Raw genomic sequence first — 24,550 nt, 5'->3', positions numbered from 1 at the left:
AATACATATACAGGTCTTGCTGAGTTCCCTGAACATATTACTTAGAACATAACTAATTACCATTAAAAGCAGATTTACCAGAAAATAAACTAGTTTTCATTGGAGGCCACAGTTTCATCATGAATTCTCAATGGTCCTTGTGGATGAGGCTTAGTCTTGGGATTGATTTGCTGAAATCATAGGATTATCTCACTGGACAGTGGCCCACTGATAAGCTCTGCTCTGAAAATATACCAGGCTCATGAAAACATGGGGCCCATGTTTTTTCCTTAGAGCTTTGGGATCAGTCACTCATTTGGCTATGCATAGGCAGGGCCCAGAATTGTTTTCTGGGGAAGATCTTGCCCAGAAGTGATCCTACCTCCATGCAAGAGAGGAGTGGCCTTTTGTGTGGGCACATGTATTGGTCAGCTTCCTTCATATTTGTAAAAGAATGAGACCCTTCCCAGAGGCTTTGCCCCTAGTCACTTGTGTCTAATATTCAAGGTCAGATTTCTGTTAGTGGACATTATCTTGAACTTATGGAAAACTCATTTATAAGAAGTTACATTCACCAAGACTTGCTTAGAGGTATGAAGTCTAGTTATTGCTCTAAGCTATAAAATTTAAGTCTAAATTTTATTCTTGAGTTTAACTGGAGTATAGCTACTAGACCAGTACCATTCTAGTAGAAGTATAATGCGAACCATTCATGTTAATGTTTTTAGGAGCCACCCTGAGAAAGGTAAAAAGAACGGGTGAGATTTGTTTTAGATCTATGTAATTTAACCCAATATACCTAAAATACTATCATTTCAATATGTAATCAATATAAAAACTTATTAATGAGATATTTTACTTTTGGGGGGGGTACTAAGTTTTTAAAATCTGGTGTGTATTTTATACTTACAGCATATCTCAATTTGGACTAGCCCTATTTCAGATGCCCTATAGCCACACGTGGCTGGTAACTCTTGGATAACACATTGTAGACCATTGTAGAGCTATGTACGAATGTGCCTGAATTGGAGCTGTTTTTGTTAAGCCAATGAGATGTCATGAACATGGTAATATAACAGCACTGTCATACTTCATGTAGATAGAAGAATGCAGAATAATAACTTCATAGTACCATGAAGACTAAGGAGTCTGTGTGATGCTAGAAAGTTCAGAGACAAATTAATGACCTATTTCTAGTATCTGAGCTGTGCTGAATGGCACAAGTCCTGGGTATAAACTTTACTCCTTGGCTTGCTTTCCCTTGCTGTTTTGGCTTGCTTCTTTTCAGCTTATTGAATGTCCTGTGGCAACATGTCATGTATTTTTTTGTGTGTGGAATAAGGATGGGGATACCTAAAGCCTTGTGTTATTTAAATTGTTATTAAGTGTAAATAATTATGTCAGTCTAAATTTTATGGAAAATAGAATCCAAAAAATTTTCCGAAGACTGAAGTCTCTCGGTTGACTTTTGGTTCTTTTAAATTTAGTTTAATAAACTTGGATGTACTTGGGACAATGGTATCTAAGTTATTTGGGCTAACATGGGACTATATAGAGATACTAACTGGTGATTTCTTATGTTAGCAGTTTTCAAATTTCAGCATTTAACAACGTTAACGGGAATATATTAAAAATCTGATGTCTGAGCCCTGCCTCACAGGTAGGTTAGGATTAGTAGATTTGGGTTGGGGTCTAGAAAATGGTAGTTTAACATGTTCTCTTGGATTTCATATTCCTGGTAGCTGCTTCTCCCATTTTCTTCCTAACCCTAATCTTCCAGAAAAAAAATGCTTTCCATACCTGACACCCACAGTCTTTTTCCTTTGGTCTTTTCCCCAGCTCTAGCTTTACTGAGATAACTGACATACAACATTGTGTAAGTTTAAGGGGTAAAACGTGGTGAGTTGATACACATATATTGCACAGTGATTACCCCTGTAGTGTTAGCTAACATCTCGATCACATCACATAATTTCAATTTCTTCTTCTTTTTTTTTTTAACCTTTATTTATTTTTGAGACAGAGAGAGACAGAGCATGAACGGGGGAGGGTCAGAGAGAGAGAGAGGGAGACACAGAATCTGAAACAGGCTCCAGACTCCGAGCGGTCAACACAGAGCCCGACGCGGGGCTCGAACTCACAGACTGCGAGATCACGACCTGAGCCGAAGTCGGACGCTTAACTGACTGAGCCACCCAGGAGCCCCGGGTGAAGAAATTTCAATTTCTTCTTGTGATGAAAACATTTAAGATCTACACTCTTAGCAACCGTTAAGCATATAATACAGTATTATTAACTATAATCCCCATTAGATCACAAGAACTTGTTCATCTTATAATTGGAAGTTTGTGTATTTTGATCTCTAACCCCCCTCCCATTCTCCCCTGCCCTCTCTCCCTACCCTCTCACCGCCCCCCCCCCCCCAGTATTTTTCTTATCTCTCTTCCTTGCCTCTCTCTGGCTAATACCGTGTTTTGTAGGGCAACTCCTTATGCAAGGAACCCTCAAAGTATATATTCATTATTCTTTAAAAAAATGGATGGGTGAGAAGAGAAAGACAAAGGATGGGACTTACCTGAGTCCTGTGCTGTAAGGGTTGCCCGCATTGGCAAAGCCACTCTTTCAGATCTCTGTTACATACACCTGCACGTTAAAAAGTTGTCAGAGCCCATGGAGAATGTCCTGAGGGAGGGAAATTGCTACTTATCAACTTATAATAAATCTGTGGCTCATAACAAACAAACAAACAAACAAATAAATAAAGACTTTCTCTGCCTGCAAAGCTTACAGTAGGTGGACCAAAAATGAGAACCAGAAGGCTGGGGAGAAGGCAAGGCATTTCTGGTAACTCAGAAGCTCTGTTTTGGCAGTGGGAGGCTGTTTGGCACCTGCCTTCAGGACATTGACTTTAAACCCTGTAAATAGATGATTTTATCTTCCCATCCCCCAATTTTATGGGTAACCCTAGGTACCACATGATGTGGCCTAGGTATAGAAGCTGTAGGGAGCTGTGATATATGGTCAGAGAAGCAGGCTTTAAGGACCTAAGTGTGGATCTCAGCTGTGTCACCCACTCGCTTGGTGCTGTCATCTGGAAATCAAATCTAGAATTACAGCTCCATCATAGGGTAGCTGTGGAGATAACATGGGGTTGAGGGTGGGGGCAGAGGGTACACAGGAGGTGTCAGAAAAGCAGGCCTTTTAAGGTGAATCTGTTCAGGGGCGTCTGGGTGGCTCAGTCGGTTAAGCGTCTGACTCTTGATTTTGGCTCAGGTCACCATCTCACAGTTTGTGGGTTTAAGTTCTGTGTCAGGCTCTGTGCTGTCAGTGTGGAGCCTGCTTGGGATTCGATCTCTCCCTCTCTCTGTCCCTCCCCTGCTCACTCTCAAAAATAAATATAAGAAAAAAAAATAAAGTGAATCTGTTCATAATGGGAAGCCAATTTTTGTAGTAAATAGGGGGAGAAAGGTTTGATCTGGGCAAGGAAAAGTTCAAATTATGGGTATCAGTTTATCTTGCATACAACAAAATTTAGATTTAGTCACAAATATGAACTAATTATTAGAAGGAAAAAAGAACAAATGAAAGCATTGACATTTCTTAAGTTGAGGGGAGTTAATTTTTTCAAGGAAATTGTATGATAGCACAATGTAATATGTGTGTTTCTTACCACAACTGTGAAAGTCTTACTACAAAAACTGCCAGGGCTCTGTCGACTTTCCCACAGCCTGTGTTTAATCCTGTGACATTCAAATTGCTCTTAATTTTTTCCGCCTTCACTTGTCAACTCTTCTAACTTCGCCAGACCCTTTTTAATCAGTGGTTTTGCATGTGCTTCAAGAAGTCATTCAAAATCTCTTTCATTGACTTTTATGAATTCCTGAATCTCTCACTAGTTCATGCAGTTTCTCTTTTCAGTCAGTTTATTCTTGGAACATCTGAGGCTCCGTGAGTGACTGACTGACAGATGTGATTGGCAGGGATCAACTCTATCATTGCAGGGAAGAAGTAGTTGAATGGGGATGAATTTAAAAAGTCTTCAGCTCATTGTTTTGTGAACTGTTTTGCTTTCTTCCTCGGCTCCTCAGTAGAGTGGAGCTCGATAATGAATACCTAGGTAAAAAGATCATTTTTTTTTTTGTCAAAAGAATTTGAAAACAGTAGTACCGTGAAAATGTAGGTAGTTCTTTTGGGAAAGGTTTCAAACATTTTGTATCCTAATACTTGAATCGAGATTAATCAAGATTAATCCTTGCTCAGGATCATGATGCTGAGCAGAACGGTTTCCTTCTCCATATGCTGCACCTTGATGTTCATTAAATTTGTTGGTTCTTCCAGATGATTCTGCAAACCACTGGGAATCTTGGACGTTGGGTGGTTTATTAATTATTATTTTAAATTAGTTCTTTTTTCTAGTCTTAAGACTTTACGTTCCTTGAGAATAGAGTCTGTTTCGTCTGTTTCCCTGGAGCTAGAACAATGCCTCACACATAGCAGGCGCGGGAAGTTGCTGGTATGAACAATCAGGTCAGTTTAGCACTCTGTATTTATGACTTACATGTGACTCCCCTCTCTAACATGATTATTCCTTGTTGTTTGATTATATCTCATTTCCCTTTTTCTTTCTGAGGTGCATTTGTTAACCTCGGTGATAACAGGAAGCATCAGTTGGTAATCTCAGACTTTGAAATTTAACCTGTATGTTGGCAGCTTGTGCCCACAACTATTGCAGGTGCCAGTGAAATTGCTTCCGTTAGAAAACTGAGTGTGGTGGCGTATCACCTGGAAAGTTAAAAACAACAGTTGATCATGTCATTGAATGGACGTTGTTCTTGGTAGTCTGCTGAAAAAAAGGTCTAAATATATTTGCCAACTTAGAGGTGACATCTGTCTCATTTCCGAGTCTTCATGAAGCATACATTGTAGTGGGGAGAGACACTAGACACTGGAGAGATATTAATGATTTATACTGGATATTAGGATGTGAAAGTGCTATGGAGGAAAAATAAAGCAGGGAAAGTGTAGTGCTGAGGCAATTGAAATTTTACATGGAGTGGTCTGGGAAGGTCCTACTGAGAGGGTGGCATTTGGTAAAAATGTGAAGGGGTAGCAAAATGAGCCATGTGGATATTGAAGAGAAGAGCTTCTGTGGTAAAGGAAACGGTAGATGCAAAGGCCCTGTGGTTGAGTATAGCTGGTACCTTCCAGGAGCTGCAGTGGGAATAGGATGGCATGAGCATGGGTGGCCATGGTGGTAGATGAAGTCAGAGAGGACCAGATCATGTGTCCTTGTAGACCATTATATGGGTTTTGGCTTTCATTCTAAGTGAAATGGGGGCCCTTGGAGGGTTTTAGGTAGAGAGCAAATGATCTGACTTCCATTTGAAAAAAAATCATTCCGGTTGATGTTTCGAGAATAGACAGCAAGAAATCGAGGATAGGAGCAATGAACGAGATGGGTTTTTGTTTTGTTTTGTTTTTAAGGTTTACTTATTTATTTTGAGAAAGACAGCAAGTGAGCAGGGGAGGGGAGAGACAGAGGGAGACAGAGAATCCCAAGCAGGCTCTGCGCTGTCAGTGAAGAGCCTAATGAGGGGCTTGAACCCATGAACCGTGAGATCATACTTGAGCCAAAATCAAGAGTCGGATGCTCAACCGACTGAGCCATCCAGGTGCCCAAAGGAGATGATTATTTATTCAGAGGACAGATGATAGTGGTTTGGATCAGACTGAAGCCACTGAAAGCTAATTCCTATCTTCCCATTTTTGAATTGGATTCTTTCTTTGACTTAGAATTCACTCCACATTTCCATGGCCTGTTCATATCTTTCAAAGTTCAGCTCAATTTTTCTCATTAGGCTTTTCTTAAACACTGCAGTCTCTGCAGTGAATTCTTACTGACTTCTGCACGTACACCTTATAATATAGGAGGGAGTTGTTCTCTATTTCTTTCATGTAGGTTGATTGGTTTTTATTTCTTTCCATTGGATAGCATGACCTTATCTTGTACTTTTCAGCATAGAGTAGGCACTTGACTTAATAAATCCTTTTTTGAATGCCTGGCTAAATTCTAAAGAAAAGTCCACGTGTGCTCCTACTGTTGATTTGGTCCTTTCAAATTCTTCTTTCCTCATTAGTGACAGTTAACTACATCCACTCATTTATTTGAAAAACATTTACTGAACACTTACTATTTTGCTGAGGATATAACATGCAAGAGAAATAGAAATTGTCCTCGGAGAGTTTATAGTCTGGCAGAGGAAGACCTGAATCTTCATGCTCAGACTCTGAGGCGTTGTGAGGTACAGAGGATAGGAATGTAAAAAGGCTGTGGGAGGGGCGCCTGGGTGGCTCAGCCGGTTGAGCATCTGACTCTTGGTTTCTGCTCAGGTCATGATCTCCCAGGGTTGGGGGATAGAGCCCTGCATCCGGCTGTGCACTGAGTGTGAAGGCTGCTTAAGATTCTGTCTCTCCCTCTGCTCCTCTACCCTGTTCATGCTCTCTCTAAAAGAAAAAAAAGGCCCGTGGGATTCAATAGTAGGAGAGTTGCCTTCTGGCTGGGTTTTCTTCAAGAAGGGTGGTCTCCAGGCCTTGAACGTGGGTGGATGCAGTAGGTGGAGAGAATGGCGTGGACACTGCCAAGAATGCTGAGCAATTTCATGCTTAGCAGAATAGATGAGTTCTCAGGGAGAAAGTCTGTATGCGACTTTTTCATGCGTTTATTTAGGGAAGTATAAAGAAACAGAAGACCATAAGGGAAGGGAAGGGGAAAAAAATAGTCAGACACAGAGAGGGAGGGAGGCAAACCATAAGAGACAAATACAGAGAACAAACTGAGGGTGGATGGGGGGGGGTGGGGGACAGCGCAAAACGGGTGATGGGCATTGAGGAGGGCACTTGTTGGGATGCGCACTGGGTGTGGTACGTAAGCGATGAACCACAGGAATCTACCCCAAAAACCAAGAGCACACTTTACACACTGTATGTTAGCCAGTTTGACAATAAATTATATTAGAAAAAAAAAGAGGAAGTATAAAGAAATCCACCCTTCAGGTTTCAGCTTTATCAGCCTAAACGTCACTCCCTGTGAGAGGCCTGCCCTGCTCTCCCTGCGTAGACTTGGTCCCACCCCTGCCTCTTTGTTTGCTTCCGTCCTGGACCTGTAATTATGTTCCTTGATCAGGAGTGCTGTCATTGAAGGAGTGCTGCAGGGTGGCAGAAAACACCAGAGTCAGAGAGGCCTGCTGAGAAGTGACTGTCTGGATAGGATCTGACACGAACTTGGCTTAGTCCTGCTGTGCTGGTGGGAATGGAAAGAGAGAGGCATTAAGCCTTAAAAAATGTGCTCTGTGGAGTGCAGAGTACCTGCAGCCATTACTAGTGTTTCTAGTTATGACCTCTGGGTGTTTTATGGAATACAGTCGATTGTCTTTTCTAGCAGCTTTGGACAATCAGTAACTAGAAGCTTATGTTTTGCGGTTTGCATTGCAAGGAAAACTTTCCCACGAAAATGTGTTCCAGCCACCACAAAGTGATGCAGAATGTTTAATATCTGAATTCCACTTACCAACAATTGGTAATTATCTGCAGCTTCAGCTAAAGATGATGTTTTGAGGTGTATTCCATGCGGAAAAAAAAAAAAAAAGACATCTTTCGCCCTAGGGATGTTCAGGGAGTAGAAGTTTAATATCTTTCAAAAGAGATGACTTTAAAATGAATTGATTCCACTTCCTGCACTCAAACCATCGGTATTTGTCAACAGATAAGCAAACCACCAAAAGTGCTTGATATACAAGCAAAGGCTTTTTTCTTTTTTTAAAGAAATATTTAGACTGTAGAACTTCATGTGTATTTACTGAAAAATAGGTTGGCATTTTAAAAAGGCATTGAAAATACATGAAGTTTTGATTCCCATTTTTTCTAATTTGGCATAATGTTTGAAAATGACTCTTGAGGGGCGCCTGGGTAGCTTAGTCGGTTAAGCGTCCGACTTCGGCTCAGGCCATGATCTCATGGTCTGTGAGTTCAAGCCCTGCGTCGGGCTCTGTGCTGACAGCTCAGAGCCTGGAGCCGGTTTCAGATTCTGTGTCTCCCTCTCTCTCTGCTACTCCCCTGTTCATGCTTTATCTCTCTCTGTCTCAAAAATAAATAAACGTTAAAAAAAAAATAAAATAAAAAAAAGAAAACGACTCGAAGTTTTACTCGTCTTAATTTAATAGAATTTAAAAAATATAGATTAGTGTTTTAAAAAATCAGGGGCACCTGGGTGGCTCAGACAGTTAAGCGTCTGACTCTTGGTTTTGCCTCAGGTCATGATCTCACAGTTCGTGAGATCGAGCCCCATGTTGGGCAGTGCGGAGCCTGCTTGGGATTTTCTCCCACCCTCTCTCTCTGCCCCTACCCCACTGGTGCGTGTGTGCTCTTGTGTGCGTGCTCTCTCTCTCTAAATAAATAAACTTAAAAAAATAAAATAAAAAGTTGATATCCATGCCAATTGAATATCGTTCCAGTAAGGGACTCGTTACAATCTACAATCAACTTTTGAGGTACATGAGTAAAGTTGTTGCCTTTCTTCTTCCCATACTTGCTATCCGATCCTATATTCTTCTCTCGTTACATATGTAAGGGTCTGTCATTTGGGTGCTCATATTTTGTTACTTTCATTTTTCTTTCTCCTTTATTTTTGTCCAGCATTCGTTTCCTCTTCTTCTAGTTACAACCATTCCCCTTTTTCTGAGGAAGCTGCCTTCACTTTTGGTCTGGATGCCTTTCGTTCTCCCAGGGTGCCAGCAAGCTTTGTGAGATGTCTCACTGCACCTGCACGTCTGAGTACTGTTAGTTTTCTTTTTTAAAAATAATTTTTTTTAAAAGATTTATTTATTTTTGAGATAGACAGACAGGCAGACAGACAGACAGAGACGGAGCACGAACAGGGGAGGGTCAGAGAGTAGGAGACACAGAATCTGAAGCAGGCTCCAGGCTCTGAGCTGTCAGTACAGAACCCAATGCAGAGCTGAAACTCACGAACCGTGCAATTGTGACCTGAGCTGAAGTCGGACGCTTAACCGACTGAGTCACCTAGGCGCCCCTATGTTAGTTTTCAAACTGGACATTTTAATGGATAAAAAATTACATCTCATATTTAAAATATTTGTTTTTTGATATGTAATTATCAATTATTTAACTTTTTCCTTTTGGGAATTATCTATTCACATCTACAAAAGAAAATTTAGTAGTTGAATTAAAAACCTTATTGAATTTAAGGAACTCCAAAGAGTTGAACCAAATCGTAATGATTTTCTCTTATTTATCTCGTATATTCAGCAATTGAAGGTTAAAACAACATCTTGAATGCACTGTTGGACTCAGTCTTTAAGATTAAAAGCTTTTTGGGGGGCGTCTGGGTGGCTTGGTCGGGTAAGCGTTCGACTTCGGCTCAGGTCATGATCTCACGGTGTGTGAGTTCGAGCCCCAATTCGGGCTCTGTGCTGACAGCTCCGAGCCTGGAGCCTGTTTCAGATTCTGTGTCTCCCTCTCTCTCTGCCCCTCCCCCGTTCATGCTCTGTCTCTCTCTGTCTCAAAAATAAATAAACGTTAAAAAAAATAAAAAAATAAAAGCTTTTTGAGGTGTCTGGGTGGCTCAGTTGGTTAGGTGTCCAACTTGGGCTCAGGTCATGATCTCATGGTTCATGAGTTCGAGCTCTGTGTCAGGCTCTGTGCTGACAGCTCAGAGCCTGGAGCCTGCTTCAGATTCTGTGTCTCCCTCTCTCTCTGCCCCTCTCCCACTCACGCTCTCTCTCAATAATAAATAAACATTAAAAAATTTTAAAAATTAAAAGGTTTTGGAACTTAAAGTGATTTCTTCCCATTTGTGTACATTCCTTTTCCAAACTGACATGTGGACTATTTTTATGTTGTGGATCCTAACATATTATTTGGTGAAACTGTGAGAAGGACAGGCTTTTTCTAAAGAGCAGGAGCCTGGAGGGTAAGTTGCATTTTCTGATACTTCTCCCCCTGAGAAGAGGAAGTGAGAGGCAGGCAGCTTGAGTCAGCCGAGGCTCTCTGTCAAATGCCCTGGAGTCCTGGGAGCACTTACTGACAAGTGTTGTAGCAGGGATTTTCTGGTATTAATCACCTTACTAGAACATTCTTGCTGAGTAAGCTGAGTATTGGGGTTATGATTATGTAGGATAAACACTGAGTGATGACTATGATTGCTTTCTTTTAGCAGCAGGTATGGTGGAAATCCACTGGGAGAGATCTGTAGTTGGGAATTTGGTGATGACTTTCTTCATTTCCTGTGTCAACTGGCCTGGCGGGTCTGCTGGGTGGCTGATTTCTCTTCCTAGGTTTCTCACATCTCCGCTTATTGCAGGCTAATTATATTTTCTTTAGTGTCTCTTGACATCTTTTTGCCCTTTGTTTCCCTCATTTATATAGTAAAACACACACGGAATTTAAAGCATAGTATAGTTGAGTAGGTGTGTGTGTGTGTGTGTGTGTGTGTTTATGTGTTTTTGTTTTTGTTTTTTGGAATTTGAATGGTTAAACAAGGTTGTTATAGCTTTGTTTATCAGTATACAGTCTAGGAAGTTAAAATCCTAGGGTGCATTTCTAGTTTGACATGGAATGTTGTCAGTACTTACCCTTCAGGTGAAATTCAGTAAATTGACATTCACCTCCAGTTTCTTGAGCAAAAATATTTTAAATAAAGATGCTTGCTTAATGTATTTGTCGTCTGCTACTGTCTCTGTCTTCTGCACAAAATCTGCTGCTTTTGGACATGAAGTCATATACTAAGGTGTTTTGCAGTTTGCTTGGTAATTACATCTCTGTTGACCTCTGGAAGAAAAGTGATTTTGTTTTTAACTGTTGTTTAAGCAGATGTCCGTTATCCGAGAGAGCGGCATAGTGCAGACCTCATCATAAATCGAAGGGGGCGGGGTTTAAGGAGTGCTTCATCATATTACATTGTGTCCTTTGGGAATGGGACCTAGAGCTGCAGCAGCGCTCCTCAAGGGAGGGATCGTCTAAGGAGCTTCCAAGGACCAGCTTTCTGTGTAATAAGTATGGTGGGTACTAATCAGTTTCCCTTCCATTGGCTTTATCTGTAAAGCTTTTCAGAACAGCATGGATACTTATCTGAAGAAAATTTGTCTTTCTTATTGCATAAGGCATAGGTATGAAACCAAGAAGCAAGTCAAGACTTCTTAGATTTCAGTAGGAAAAAATATAAAGTAGCCATTCGTTGTCATTTCAGTAGCTAATTTGCCCATGTGGGAATAGTGCTTTGAATAAGGTAGTTATAAAGGAAAATTATATCTATAATATTTAGAGTGGTTTGTTGTTTTTCATTTTCATGCAGCCTTGAGAATTTTTGCATGATGTTTGATCTTATTTACTGTTGAAACATGAACTCTGAAATATACTTTTCTTTTCCTATAGGGGAGAAATGAAATTTTCCAATACAGGCTTGGACTATTGTCCCTCATCGTAATCTGAGCATTTTATTTTATTTTATTTTATTTCATTTTATTTTATTTTAGAGAGAGAGTGCACTCACTTGTGTGTGAGTGGGGGAGGGGCAGAGAGAGAGGGAGAGAGAGAATCTTAAGCAAGCTCCATGCGAGCCCAATGCAGGGCTTGATGCCATGACCCTGGGATCATGACCTGAGCCGAATCAAGAGTTGGATCCTCAACCGACTTAGCCCCCCGGGCATTCCCTATTCTAATTTTTTTTCTTTTCCATTGATCTAAGTTATGCAAAGTAAAATCTGAATGAGGCCTTTTTATTTTTTTTAAATTTATTTTGAACGTTTTTTTAAATTTATTTTTGAGACAGAGAGAGACAGAGCACGAACGGGGGAGGGTCAGAGAGAGGGAGACACAGAATCCGAAACGGGCTCCAGGCTCTGCACTGTCAGCACAGAGCCCAACGCGGGGCTTGAACCCATGGACCTCGAAAAACATGACCTGAGCCGAAGTCGGCCGCTCAACCGACTGAGCCACCCAGGCGCCCCTGAATGAGATTTTTAAACCCTGGACTAGTAAGGCTTTTAGAGATGATTTTAGTTGATTTTAATTAACAAACAATAAGGCTATTATTAAGCAGAAACTTGCATTTGAATATTTATTTTTATCCCTGGCTTCATAATAACCAGCAACTCGACCCACCTTCACAAGAGTCTTTGGGACATAGTGACTTGGGTATATTGCATTTACTTCCAGCTCACCGAAGATCGTTTTTTTAGCCCCATCAATGTTTCTGGGATTTTATTGCTGCTTGGACTGAAAATCCAGAATTTAGTCCTGATTTTTCCCCACTTTGATCCCCTCTATTCATTCTGTTGCCACATCTTTGGGCTCGCTCTTTGAAATATTCCCAATTGATATATTTCCCTTCTGTGTTACTAAAATCCGTTTTTCAGCACTCAGTGCTGGATTCTTCACTTAATCAGCTTCTGACTGGTTTACCTCCTCTGTTACCCTCCTTTTGCAACCAGCCCTGCAGAGGCTCTCAGATTAAGTTTCTCATACTTATATTTAATGTTTTGACTCTTGTGCTCGAGACCCTGCAATGACTCCTGCTTATCAGTCTTAGGTTCCAGCTGACTTGTTTTCTGTTCTGTGCCTGAGGTGCTTCTAATCTCACCTCTCAGTTCCTGGCTTGTGGGTGCGGGGCTCTCAAAGTTTTTTCCTAAGTGGATTGTTTGGAAATTGGAATTATTATTTTTTTAAATGTAGAAACAATTATTTAAGAGACGTGGTTGAGTTAAAAGCTATAACTCAAAGGGCTGTGTATCCATATGTAGCTGATTTCTGGCTTCTGGGAGCCAGGAGTCATGTTGAATAGGGAGGCAGAGGAAGAATGGACCGTTTTTTCCGTGGGGTCATCTAACATGAGGAAGAATTTAGAGTAATTTTTCCTGTGTAAAAAGGTAGTCTTCAGCATTTGATTTCTCTTAACTGTCTCCCAACCCTTGGAGCTACTCCAAGGTAAATCGTGCATTAATTAATTCAGTAATTATATTGTTACTAAAAATAACAGTAGTTGCTTTTTACTGAACACTTTCATGTATGATTTTTCTTAAAAATATTTTTTAATGCTTATTTATTTTTGAGAGGCAGAGCATGAGCAGGTGAGGAGCAGAGAGAAAGGGAGACATATAATCTGAAGCAGGCTCCAGGCTCTGAACTGTCAGTATACAGCCCATTGCGGGGTTCATGCCTGTGAACTGTGCAATCATGACCTGAGCTGAAGTCGGGTTCTCAACCGACTGAGCCACCCAGGCCCCCTTCACTTAAGATTTTTCTTTTCTTTTTTTTCTTTTTTTTTTTAAATTTTATTTTTTTAAAATTTACATCCAAATTAGTATATAGTGAAACAATGATTTCAGGAGTAGATTCCTTAATGCCCTTACCCATTTAGCCCATCCCCCCTCCCACAACCCCTCCAGCAACCCTCAGTTTGTTCTCCATATTTGAGTCTTTTCTGTTTTGTCCCCCTCCCTGTTTTTATATTATTTTTGTTTCCCTTCCCTTATGTTCATCTGTTTTGTCTCTTAAAGTCCTCATATGAGTGAAGTCGTACGATTTTTGTCTTTCTCTGACTAACACAATTTTTCTAATCCTTACAGCAATCTCTTATGGTACTTTAAAGTCATCTCCATTTAATAATTGAGGCAGGGTGAAGTTTAAGCATGTGCAGCTATTGATTTATAAACACAAGTCTTACAAATAACCTATGTGTTTGTGAATCACTTGAAAGAATAAGTACTGTGTGAATGTTTGTTAAAGAAATATACAGATAACCTCCATCCTTTCTCCATGTCAGCTCCTCCCCTCCCTTGCCGTACATAAGCACCACTGATACACTGTTCCTGCTTTTAAAGACTGTGTAGCTTCAACAGACCTGGTTTCTTTTGCTGTTCAGAGACTTTTTAGTTTGATAAAGTCCCAGTTGTTTATTTTTGCTTTGGTTGCCTTTGCTTTTGGTGTCAGATCCAAGAAAAATTATTGCCAAGACTGATGTCAAGATGCTTACTCCCTATGTTTTCTTCTAGGAGTTTTATGCCTTCAGGGTTTATTTTCAAATCCTTAATCTGTTTTGAGTTGGTTTTTGTCTACTGTGTAAGGGTCCAGCTTCATTCTTTTGTGTGTGGCTGTCCAGTTTTCCCAGCACCGCTTATTGAGGAGACTGTCATTTCCCCAAGCTTGCATTCTTGTTGGGAGAAGTATGCAATAACCAAATAAATAAGTAAATGCTACTTACTGTGTGGCACATCAGGTTATGGTAATTGCTATGGAGAAAAATACAGCGAGAGAGGAGAGATGGGGAAGAGATGGGGTGTTGTGGTCTTAAATACGATGGCCATTCTATTTAAGAGAGGAGGTGACATTTGAGCAAGTTCCTGATAAACACTAATGGGTTACATTCCTGGAGAAGGAAATTGAGCAGGTTAACCTGTGCTCAGTGGTAGATTTCAACTGTGTTTAGCATGTGTCACAATTTTCTGTCTTGCTATTTCAAAATTTAATTTCCACAAGAAATAAGTATATGGGGTGGGGTGAAAGAAAAGAGGACCATTCCTGAAGGTGGGGTGTCTGGGAGAGGATAAACCTAAAGGGACTGGTAGGGAAATCTGCTTGTCCTTAATTGCTAGGGGGAAGCTGTGCCCTGTGAAATCAAGGGCCACAGGTGCGTGATGGCCTTTGCCATCATGTGACCTCAGACTATAGAAGTGGTTTCTGACATCATCAGTTGACAAGTAGAATAATAGGTTTTATTTTGACAGCAGAAGATTATTGCATGGCCGGGCTTTCATAAACACTCTTTAGGGCTTTACGTCTGGGAGGCTTAAACCTAATTCCCTCGCATTGTAGCACTAATGCTTTGTGCTTGTCTGTCTCTTGCAGCTTTGTAGGAAGCTAACCTCAGGATGGCCAGCTCAGCTCGGGAGCACCTGCTTTTTGTGCGGCGTCGAAATCCCCAGATGCGGTACACATTGAGCCCAGAGAACCTTCAGAGCCTCGCCGCCCAGAGCTCCATGCCAGAGAACATGACCCTACAGAGGGCAAACAGCGACACAGACCTGGTGACCTCTGAGAGCCGCTCCAGCTTGACTGCCAGCATGTATGAGTACACGCTGGGGCAAGCCCAAAACCTCATTATCTTCTGGGACATTAAAGAGGAGGTGGACCCCAGTGATTGGATTGGACTTTATCACATAGGTGAGTGACATAAGATGGACTTGCATGTGACGTAGAGCATATGTTTTTACTCTGACAGTATCCTAGTTTGTATTTTTTCCTGGAAAAAAAAAAATCACCCACATGCAAATAAACTCAGCAAATTCTGGGAATTTTTTTCCCCAGAAAAATTAGAGTAAAAAATGATAAATACCTTTGCTGATATGAATTTGTGGTTACATTTCTACCCTGATTAAATGCCAGAACCTGCAGATTTTACAGTGTTTTCTTTTAAAGAAAGAAAAATTCACATTGCCCTTGATCAGTAGTCCCATTTTGGGGAGGAGGCGGATATTAGCTTTTACCTATATTTTTGAACTGACTGAAAAGAAGTCTAGGTTTAGATAACTGATGTGAGAAAATGTTCTGTAGTTTCTAAAGATTGAATTCCATGAAGAACAACCTGCAGTCTGTGGTGTCTTTTTATATCAAAATTCCTGATGTGTGCTTGATCAGTTAGGTGAAGAACGTGTCATATTCTCTTAATAAATGACTTAGAAATAGGTTGCTGTTTGTTTTCATAAAAATGTCCCAGCTGTATTTAGCTAATTTGTACCTGTTATTCATAGGTGAGCGAATGATGAATGGCACATGCCAGAAAATATAAAATTTGTTTTGTTGAAAGCAAAAATCAAAACCTATCAACCAGGCTTAAAGAAAATCTAAATTAAACGTGATAATGGGACGCCTGGATTAGCATCCAACTCTTTATTTCAGCTCAGGTCATGATCCCTGGGATCGAGTCCCATGTCAGACTGTGTCCTGAGCATGGAGTCTGCTTAAGGTTTTGTTTTTTTTTTCCTCTCTCCCTCTGCCCTTCTTCCTGACACACAGGTGCTCTCTCTAAAACAAACAAACAAACAAACAAACAAAATCCTTAAAGTTGGGGAACTTTTTCACTCAATGAAGGGAATTCTTTTCAAAATTTAACATCAAGTATTTAAAAAAAAATTTTTTTTAACGTTTATTTATTTTTGGGACAGAGAGAGACAGAGCATGAACAGGGGAGGGGCAGAGAGAGAGGGAGACACAGAATCGGAAGCAGGCTCCAGGCTCTGAGCCATCAGCACAGAGCCCGATGTGGGGCTCGAACTCATGGACCGCGAGATCGTGACCTGAGCTGAAGTCGGATGCCTAACCGACTGAGCCACCCAGGCGCCCCAACATCGAGTATTTTAATAGAAAGACATTGTTGCTTTCACTGTAGATTATAAGCCCAGCATTTTGTTGTTGTTTTTTAATGAATAAATTAGGGGGGAAATAAAAGACCTAATCATTTATGGCAGTGCTCCTCAATCGGGGGTGATTTTACCCCCTACAGGACATTTGGTGATGTTCGGAGACATTTTTGGTTGGCACAGTTGGGTAGGGAATGGGAGACCAGAGATGCTGCTATACATCTTGGAGCGTATTACAGAACAGCCTCCCACAACAGTTATCTATTAGCGCCACTATTGACAAATTCTGATTTAAGGCAAAGTAACATCCTTTCAGAGATTTTATTAAAATGTTAAGCCCACTAAAATTGATGTTTCTCAGCAACATAGAATTGTATTTGACTAAAATAAATTCATTTGTATTACTAATGCAACCCCTTATTAATCATGCTGGATAACAAATCTAAAATGGCAAAAAAACAAAATTCAGGAATTTTTGTATTTTCCTCTTATGACAACAAAACAAAGGGAAAAGTCTTCAGAGTTCAGCATTTTTACCCAAGTGTGTTTAAATATATATATTCAAAATTAGGAAGGGAGGATTTTAAAAATTATATTTTTATATCTGCTATCTATTATATTCACTGAAAAAGTTATAGTTTTGATGTGACTTTAGAAGTAATTCTTTTGATTTTGATATAACTTCACCATTTTGGATTTCACAAAACTGTTTTATTTTTTCTTTAATATGATTTTTTTTATATGTACCTATCTTCAAGTTCACTGACTTTATTTTTGCATTTTCATTCTGTTGTCAATCCCATCCAATGGATTTAAAAATTTTACTCATTTGACTTTTCACTTATAGAATTTGCATTTCTTTCCCTTTTTATAGATTTTATTTTTCTTACGAGATTCCCTTAATCTTATTAGATTTCTAATGAGTATGTTAACTCATTCAGACCATATTTTCCTTCAGTTATTTGAATTGAACTGAATTGAATGTAGCTGCTTTAAATTCTCTGCTAAATCCTTGGGGCGCCTGGGTGGCTCAGTCGGTTGAGCGTCCGACTTTGGCTCAGGTCATGATCTCATGGTCCATGAGTTCGAGCCCCGCGTCAGGCTCTGGGCTGATGGCTCAGAGCCTGGAGCCTGCTTCCAATTCTGTGTCTCCCTCTCTCTCTGCCCCTCCCCCATTCATGCTCTGTCTCTCTCTGTCCCAAAAATAAATAAACGTTAAAAAAAAATTAAAAAAAAACACAAAATAAATTCTCAGCTAAATCCAGTGTCTGGGCCCCCTAAGGGGCAGTTTTTGTCGTCTGTAATTCCCTGACCGTGGATCCCATTTTCTTGTTTGTTTGCACATCTAGCAGTTATTGATTTTACACTGGCTGCTGAGAGTTCTAAGTTGTCAAAAATCTGAATTCTGTGGAACAATTTTTATTATTCATCTATTCATTCATTCATTTATTTTTGAGAAAGAGAGAGAGGGAGAAAGTGAGAGTGAAGCGGGGAGAGGGGCAGAGGGAGACAGAGAGAGAATCTTAAGCATACTCAGTGTGGAGTCTGACCTGGGGCTCCATCTCACAACTGTGAGATCTTGACCTGAGCTGAAATCGGGAGTCAGGTACTTAACTGACTGAGTTGCTCAGGCACCCCAACAATTTTTACTTTAATGTTAATTTTTATCCAGTAGGCAGATTTATTTCTTTGCACTTTCTAGGTATGATTTTCCACCTCATTAGGATGGATCTGTGGAAAGCCCAGTGTGGTTCCCCAGCACTTCTAACTTGATGGGATATGGGATTCAGCCTCTAAGTTTGGTCTCCCCTGTGGATTTTGTTAGGACTTTGTTAGGCCTAGTACTTCTTCCAAAGCAGCATTTCTGATGTCTTAGCTAGATGCCTGGAATGATGATCAGGTGTTCTTTTTCTTCGGCTGGGTCATAACTCCCGTGTTCTCCAGCACTGCTGGACCTCACGGAACTTCAACACACCGTCAGCCCTGTAGCAGCTGCTCTCTGGAAGGCCTTGGTAGTGTTTCCCTGCACATGCGCAGAGCAGACATTAGCCAAAGGCCTGGGGGGCATCCCGATGTGCACTTCTGGCCTCCACCCCTCCATAGCTCTTTCCTTTCCTGTGCCCTGCCTGTTGATCTCTGCATCCTTGGCTTGTCACAACTTCCCAGGACTCCAACTCCCTGCGCTGCACTTGGGAAGTCGTCACCTGGCCGAGATCTGGGTGGTCGTAGAGTCACCTCCTGAGTTTTTCTTGTCTCTGGGATTTTTGTCTTCAGCCACCTGCTGTGCAATGTCTGCAAACCACTGCCTCACAGTTTTACAGTTGGTTACACTGGGAAGGCCAGTCTGGACCTAATTATTGGCCTATGCCCTGAAGCAGAAGTTTTCCCCGTGCTTTTGATTGACTGTAGGGAGTAAGCGGTTTCATTTTATTTTCCCATTAATAAATGGTAGTGGAAGTCCCGTATGTTTGTTAGTTCTTCTTAGTATGTCTTCTAATAGTTTTAGGTCCGTGGCAGGGAAGAGAGGGCAAGCACTGGAGCCCTCAGGCCTCTCGAGCGACCGGGATGCACACGGAGACTAACATTTGCAAGTAAAAATAGCACTTATGTAGAACTTGGTGTGCTTGGGCATGTTGTTGGTCTCAACAGGTCTTCTGCAACCAATGACTCTGAAAGGCCCAGGTCCCAGCATCTAAGACATTAAGTATGGCTCATTTCTGTAGTTGAAGGGCCACGACTGTGTTTAGAAGAAAAGCCTGACTTCCCTGGGACCTCAGAATGACTGAACAGAGACCTGGCCTTAAGCAGAGATAGCCATTTCTCCTGAGGCTCAGATGGGCTATTCTGACCTCTAGACTGGAGGCAGCCTCACTTCTGTGGGGACTTTGCCATCCTGTGTGGAGAGGGATAGGTGGCAGCATTGTCATTTTTAACTGACAGCTGTTTCCAGATCCTTCTTCCTTACAGGGTGAGGGTTAGGCAGCAAGCCATTCATCTAGAGCAGGTAGGCCCTCCCCAGATTCAGGAAAGTTTTAAACTTATATGGCAATCCAACCAGTGACTAGCGTAGGAGTGGGCGGTGAGCCAGGCCTGGCCAGTGAGATGTAAAGGAAAGACTTTGGGGGAGCTTCCTTTTCCAGTGAAAAGCCAGAGCTTCCTGTAGAGTCATTAAACTTCCCCTTCTCTTGTACCTGGGACTCTGCCGAAAGGCCGTGAGATCTTGCATTGGTGCCCCCATGTATCCACCGTAAGACATCAGTCAAGAGTAAAAGCCAAGAATGACAGAGCAGAAAGTTAGGATGAGCTTGGACTGTCACTACAGAGTTCTTGCTTCATGTGAAAAAAATCTTCCCCTCTTTGCTTAAGTCATTATTGTGAAGCTTTCTTGTACCTGTTGTTAATGCTGAGCTGCTAAGTGGTATTGACATGCAGAAGGGAAAAGGAGGGACATCAGCGGTTTGTGAGGGCAGGAGAGAGTGTGTGGGTGACTGCAGTAGTTAATACTCCCGGGAGTGTGCTCGGCACAGTTTCACCAGGGTTAAAGACTACCAGGTTGTGTTTTATAAAAGCAACAAAAATCTGATACCAAATTTTTGAAAGTAGTAACTCCAAGCCATGCGGAAATTTTCAAAAGTTTAATAGGACCAATCATGTGAGGGAAAGAATCTATGAAATCAGTAAATTAAGTAACCTGAATATATACCAGACCGTTTTCTTGGGCATTTTACGTGAAAGTGGTGAGGGGATACATTTGGAGAAGCTGAAAGAAAAGAGGAAATGCAAGGCCAGGATGGGGAAAAGAATTTCAGCGTACAAATGACGTCACCAATTTAAGGCTGTTACGGCTAAACAGAAAAATATTCTCTCTCAGGCTCTGACATAGGTGCACGGGGAATCTAGGGTTCCTAACAATAGCACATATGTCAGGTAGAGATTCAGACTCCTGTAGCTCTTGGTAGGAAGCAGCCACCCCTCGTTAGCTGGATCCTGAGAAGCCAGGCTGTTTCCTAGCAACGCCTAGTTTTATTTGCGGAACAGAGAGATGGTCTCTATAGAAATCAATCCCAAAGGGAAAGGATTTGGGTGGAACGTCTGGCTGGTGAGGTGTGGTTTACTGGCACGCCCTGCACTTTGATTGTGTTTCTCTTGGCTTACATTTTCTTACTCTCTAGGAGTGTGAGTGTTGTTTGTGTTTGGCTAATTGTTAATAAGGTTTTGCATTGTACAACTCAGTCCAGATGACTTTTAGCTAATCTGGAGAGAAAATGTATACTCCTGGGTCAGAAAAATAAATTGTTCTCCAGGCGTTTGAGGCACTTTATAGTTCCTATTGGGAATACAAAGAAAACAAGTTGAAAATATCAAAGCGCCATTTGGGGAAATTTGGGGTGTGAACACAGTTCTTAAAACAGGTGCTAATTATATTTTCTCTCTCCAGAAAGTCTCACATGCACCCTGAGATTTTCACAGACGATTGCAATGTAGCTATAGCCCTGAATCTCCAAATTACAACAATTAGTGCCTCGTAAATGGTTTTCAAAAATCGCTGGATTTATAATTTATTTTGGTCTCCATAATTAGAAGTGACCTCTGACAAGATTAACACTGCCATTCATTGCTTCCTTCCAAGCTGTCTAAATAAAAAGAGCCAAATGCTTAAACATGCAAAAACACTTAGGGTACCCAACACAAACAGCTTTGCATGAAAAATCAAATGATCACTGTTTAAAGAGGAGACAGAGCATATTAAATTCGTTTCAGGTTCACTATCTAATTCCCCTTGACCTTTGGTCTTGTGCTTTTATTTCTGGCTGTTCAAAATGAAAACACTTCAAAAGGCTTACTTTGCTGTTTCTCATTTTCAGGCAAGTTGAAGTCCCTAAACAGAGCTAGGAAAACGCACCTTATGAAAACTAGAAGTATATAGTGTGCTGTGCACCAATGCTTCTCAAAGTGCGAGTCTGCGATTTATCTGTGACTAGATAAGAAGTTGTTTCTAGAATGTAAATCAATGCCCTGCATCCTTCATTGAGAAAATGTCACTAATAAAAAATTAAATGAAATAATGGGCTTATTGATGTAGGTATTTCATATTCTGGCTCAAGCTTGTCTTGCCATAGACCAGGAACAAATAGTTTGCCAGCATTTCTCTGGACCACCCTCAGTGTCTGCATGCTGATTATATCTTCAAAGGTGAGTGGCACAACAAATGTATTGTACTCTACCTTAAAAAGTATTATGGCTTATGTATTATGATATTTTCCATATTTCTTTGCATTTGGATGGTAAAAAAAAAAGTAGGATTGTAATAGTTAACCAAGGCATTTAGAGTATGTATTTTAGACCTTTAAGATCCCAAAATTTAAACTGGTATTTTATAGATAAAAAACTAAGGTTCAGAGCGCTGAGCCATACAGCTAGTTGGGAGCGGTCAAGGCTGGAACTTAAGTGTCTTGTGTCTCAGTCTTCATTTTCCCCCCCTGTGTTGCAAAATGGAGTCCAATGTTTTCCACCCTTTAGTTATTTACTCAGCACCTTCTTGAGTTTTGCCATATTGGATTACCCCCTGTACTATTAATATTTTTCTTTAAACCATCTGATTAAAACAAACAAACACACAAGCAAACAAACAAAAAACCGGTTATCTACCCTGACTTTGTTTTAAGTAGTAAGGTCTGGGACAGGTTTTCTGTGTTAGTTATATTTCTTTCCAACATACATTAACTGTTAAAAAAAAATAACTTTTGTCTGTGCACCACCAAGATTATCACCCAGAGCATACTATGAGAAACTCTGGGGTTATCAGTGGTTAAGAGCACAGACTCTGCAATCAGACAGGCTAGTAAATTCAAATACATTTACTAGCTTGAGTGAAATATGTAATATTTTTCAACCTCCTGTCCTCATCTGTAAAAAAAAAAAAAAAAAAGAAAGAAAGAAAGAAAAAGAAAAGAAAAAGGAAAAGTACCAGTATGGTAAGAAATAAGATACTATGTATAAAGTGCTCAGCAAGGTGCCTGGGCTTTTTGTAAGGCCCTGCTAATTGCAAACTATCATCCTTTTAGCTACTGTTAATCATTTTCCTGGTGGTCCGAAGCTGCACTGCAAACTTATCCACTGGTTGAATCCACAAGAAGAGATTTCTGGATTAAAGTGACATACCAGGCCGCTTCTGCTTACGAAAACCGAAACCCAGTCCTTTGAACAGAGTTCTAGAAATTACATAAAGCGTTTAAAATTTCAATACCAAATAATACAGGATTTTAATGTGAGCATCACCACGTAGGTTCTAAACCAACATGCTTTTAAAGGTGATGGGAAAGCTGCAGTTTAATCCCAAATTCAATCAAATGGAACAAAGAATTTATGTATGAAGTATTTAGTTTCCAGAATAGCTATCCAACATAGCGAAGAGTGACTGTTCTTAAGCTCTTTGGTATTTTGGCATGATTGCTGCCAAAGAAAAGTTGTTTCAGGTCATGTGTTTGCATTTTAGAAAATGCTTTTAGAAACTAAGAGCTTTGAACATGAAGTGGTTTTTGGAACAACTTAACTCTAAATTACTTTTTGTTACCTAGTTGTACTAGTCAGCCTCAGTCAGATTATGCTGTGCAAATGAGCTAACCCTGAATTCTCAGTGACTTAACAGAACAAAAGATGATTTCTTGCTAATGCTACATGTCCAGCATGGATTGGCAGGGGGTTTACTTTGTACTGTCATTAAGGCATGCAGGCTCAGCATCCTCTTGACTTTTGCGATATTGGATTCTTAAAGGATCTGCCATCTTGTCATGACACCATTTGTAACAGGAGGCCTCTCCAGGCAAGTGTTCAGGGAAGAGAGCACTGGAGACCCCCATACCAGCTCTTACAGTCTTGGCCCCAAGGTGATACATTTCATTTCAGCTCAGGGTCCGCATTCAGCAGTAGCCCCATGATCTGCCTAACTGCATAGAGACTGGGAAATGGGGAGAAGCCCTTGGCCATGTAGTGAGCAGTCAGTGTCTCTGCCATGGTAGATGTGTCTTGCTAACAACATGTCTGGTCCTCTAGTCTGTTTCAGAGCCTAAGACATCTATTCTTGCATGGTCTGGAAGAATAGATGCTGGGGATTTAAGAAGTGTCATACTCTGGTATATATACTTTATAAAGTGTTCAGGAGACTGAATGAGAAGCACACCCAGAGCAGGACCAAGGACAGTACCTGAACTATGGATGTACAATAGTTAGAATCTGAATTCACAGCATTGCATTGGCATCGCAGACCATCACAGATCTTTCTTAGAATATGCATGTTAGAGATTTGGTTTGCAGAGAATTCCATGTTTTTAAACTGGTTATGGAAGAGTTCCCTGGATAGTAGGCAGGCTTTAAAAAGATGGATGGCTCAGTGTATCCAAAGAAGTTTTAGTATATTTTATTCTCTAACGTACTGGAAGAAAGCCATACTTGAAATAGGCATTCTTCTGTCTACGTACTGAGATGGTGAGGTGGTTTTTATTTTTTATCTGGTTATTCTAGGAAAGTTATCTGAGGTGTTTTTTTCCCCCCTCATGTAACTTGTGTCACTTTTCCTTAAAGGATACTTATATAGGTGCTATAATGAGTAAATGTGAAATGATTGTATTTTGTGATGGAGTTAAGATGGCGTTGGCATGAGGTTTAGAAATTCTTCGTTCTGATAAAACCCATTACAAACTCACAAAATAATTGCTTCCCACACATACTATTTTTATAATGTTTGTTTGAATTGTCTTTTCATGCTTTTCTAAGGACTAATGGGCACATCAGTAAGAAAATACATTTCTAATGTCATCTTTTTATCCAGATATCTCTCTTAAAGTCTGTTATCAATTGCTACATCAGCTTCCTTTGGTTAGTTTTTGCTTGATGTGTCTTTTGCCACTGATTTCCTTTGAGCCATTCTTTGGGATGCCTCAGATATATCTGCTGTGAATCATCTATGGTTTTATGATTTTTAATCCAATCTGAGTGACCACCTTTTAAAATTGGTGCATTTAGTGTTTTAACATTTGCTGTTATTTTTTGATATGTTTGGACGTATTTCCATGTCTTACTATATCTTCTGTATTACGTGCTTTTTGGTAGTTATTTTTTTTCAACCTGTTTTTGTGCCTTCC

General features: G+C 40.5%; 1 protein-coding gene across 4 annotated transcripts in view; it reads left to right on the top strand.

Annotated features, from left to right (window-relative positions):
* HECW2 (HECT, C2 and WW domain containing E3 ubiquitin protein ligase 2) overlaps positions 1-24,550 on the top strand; it is a 369,305-nt gene that overhangs the window by 118,735 nt on the left and 226,020 nt on the right. For all 4 annotated transcript variants that reach the window (XM_027054227.2, XM_027054211.2, XM_027054201.2 and 1 more), the window contains exon 2: positions 14,899-15,213. In XM_027054227.2, coding sequence (XP_026910028.1) covers positions 14,922-15,213 — 292 coding nt within the window. In that variant the 5' untranslated portion in view covers positions 14,899-14,921. The remainder of the gene's footprint in view (positions 1-14,898; positions 15,214-24,550) is intronic.

This window comes from Acinonyx jubatus, chromosome C1 (assembly GCF_027475565.1).
Source record: "Acinonyx jubatus isolate Ajub_Pintada_27869175 chromosome C1, VMU_Ajub_asm_v1.0, whole genome shotgun sequence".
Taxonomy (NCBI): domain Eukaryota; kingdom Metazoa; phylum Chordata; class Mammalia; order Carnivora; family Felidae; genus Acinonyx; species Acinonyx jubatus.
The sequence above is the reverse complement of the archived record's forward strand: the minus strand, read 5'-3'. Positions and strand labels throughout refer to the sequence as shown.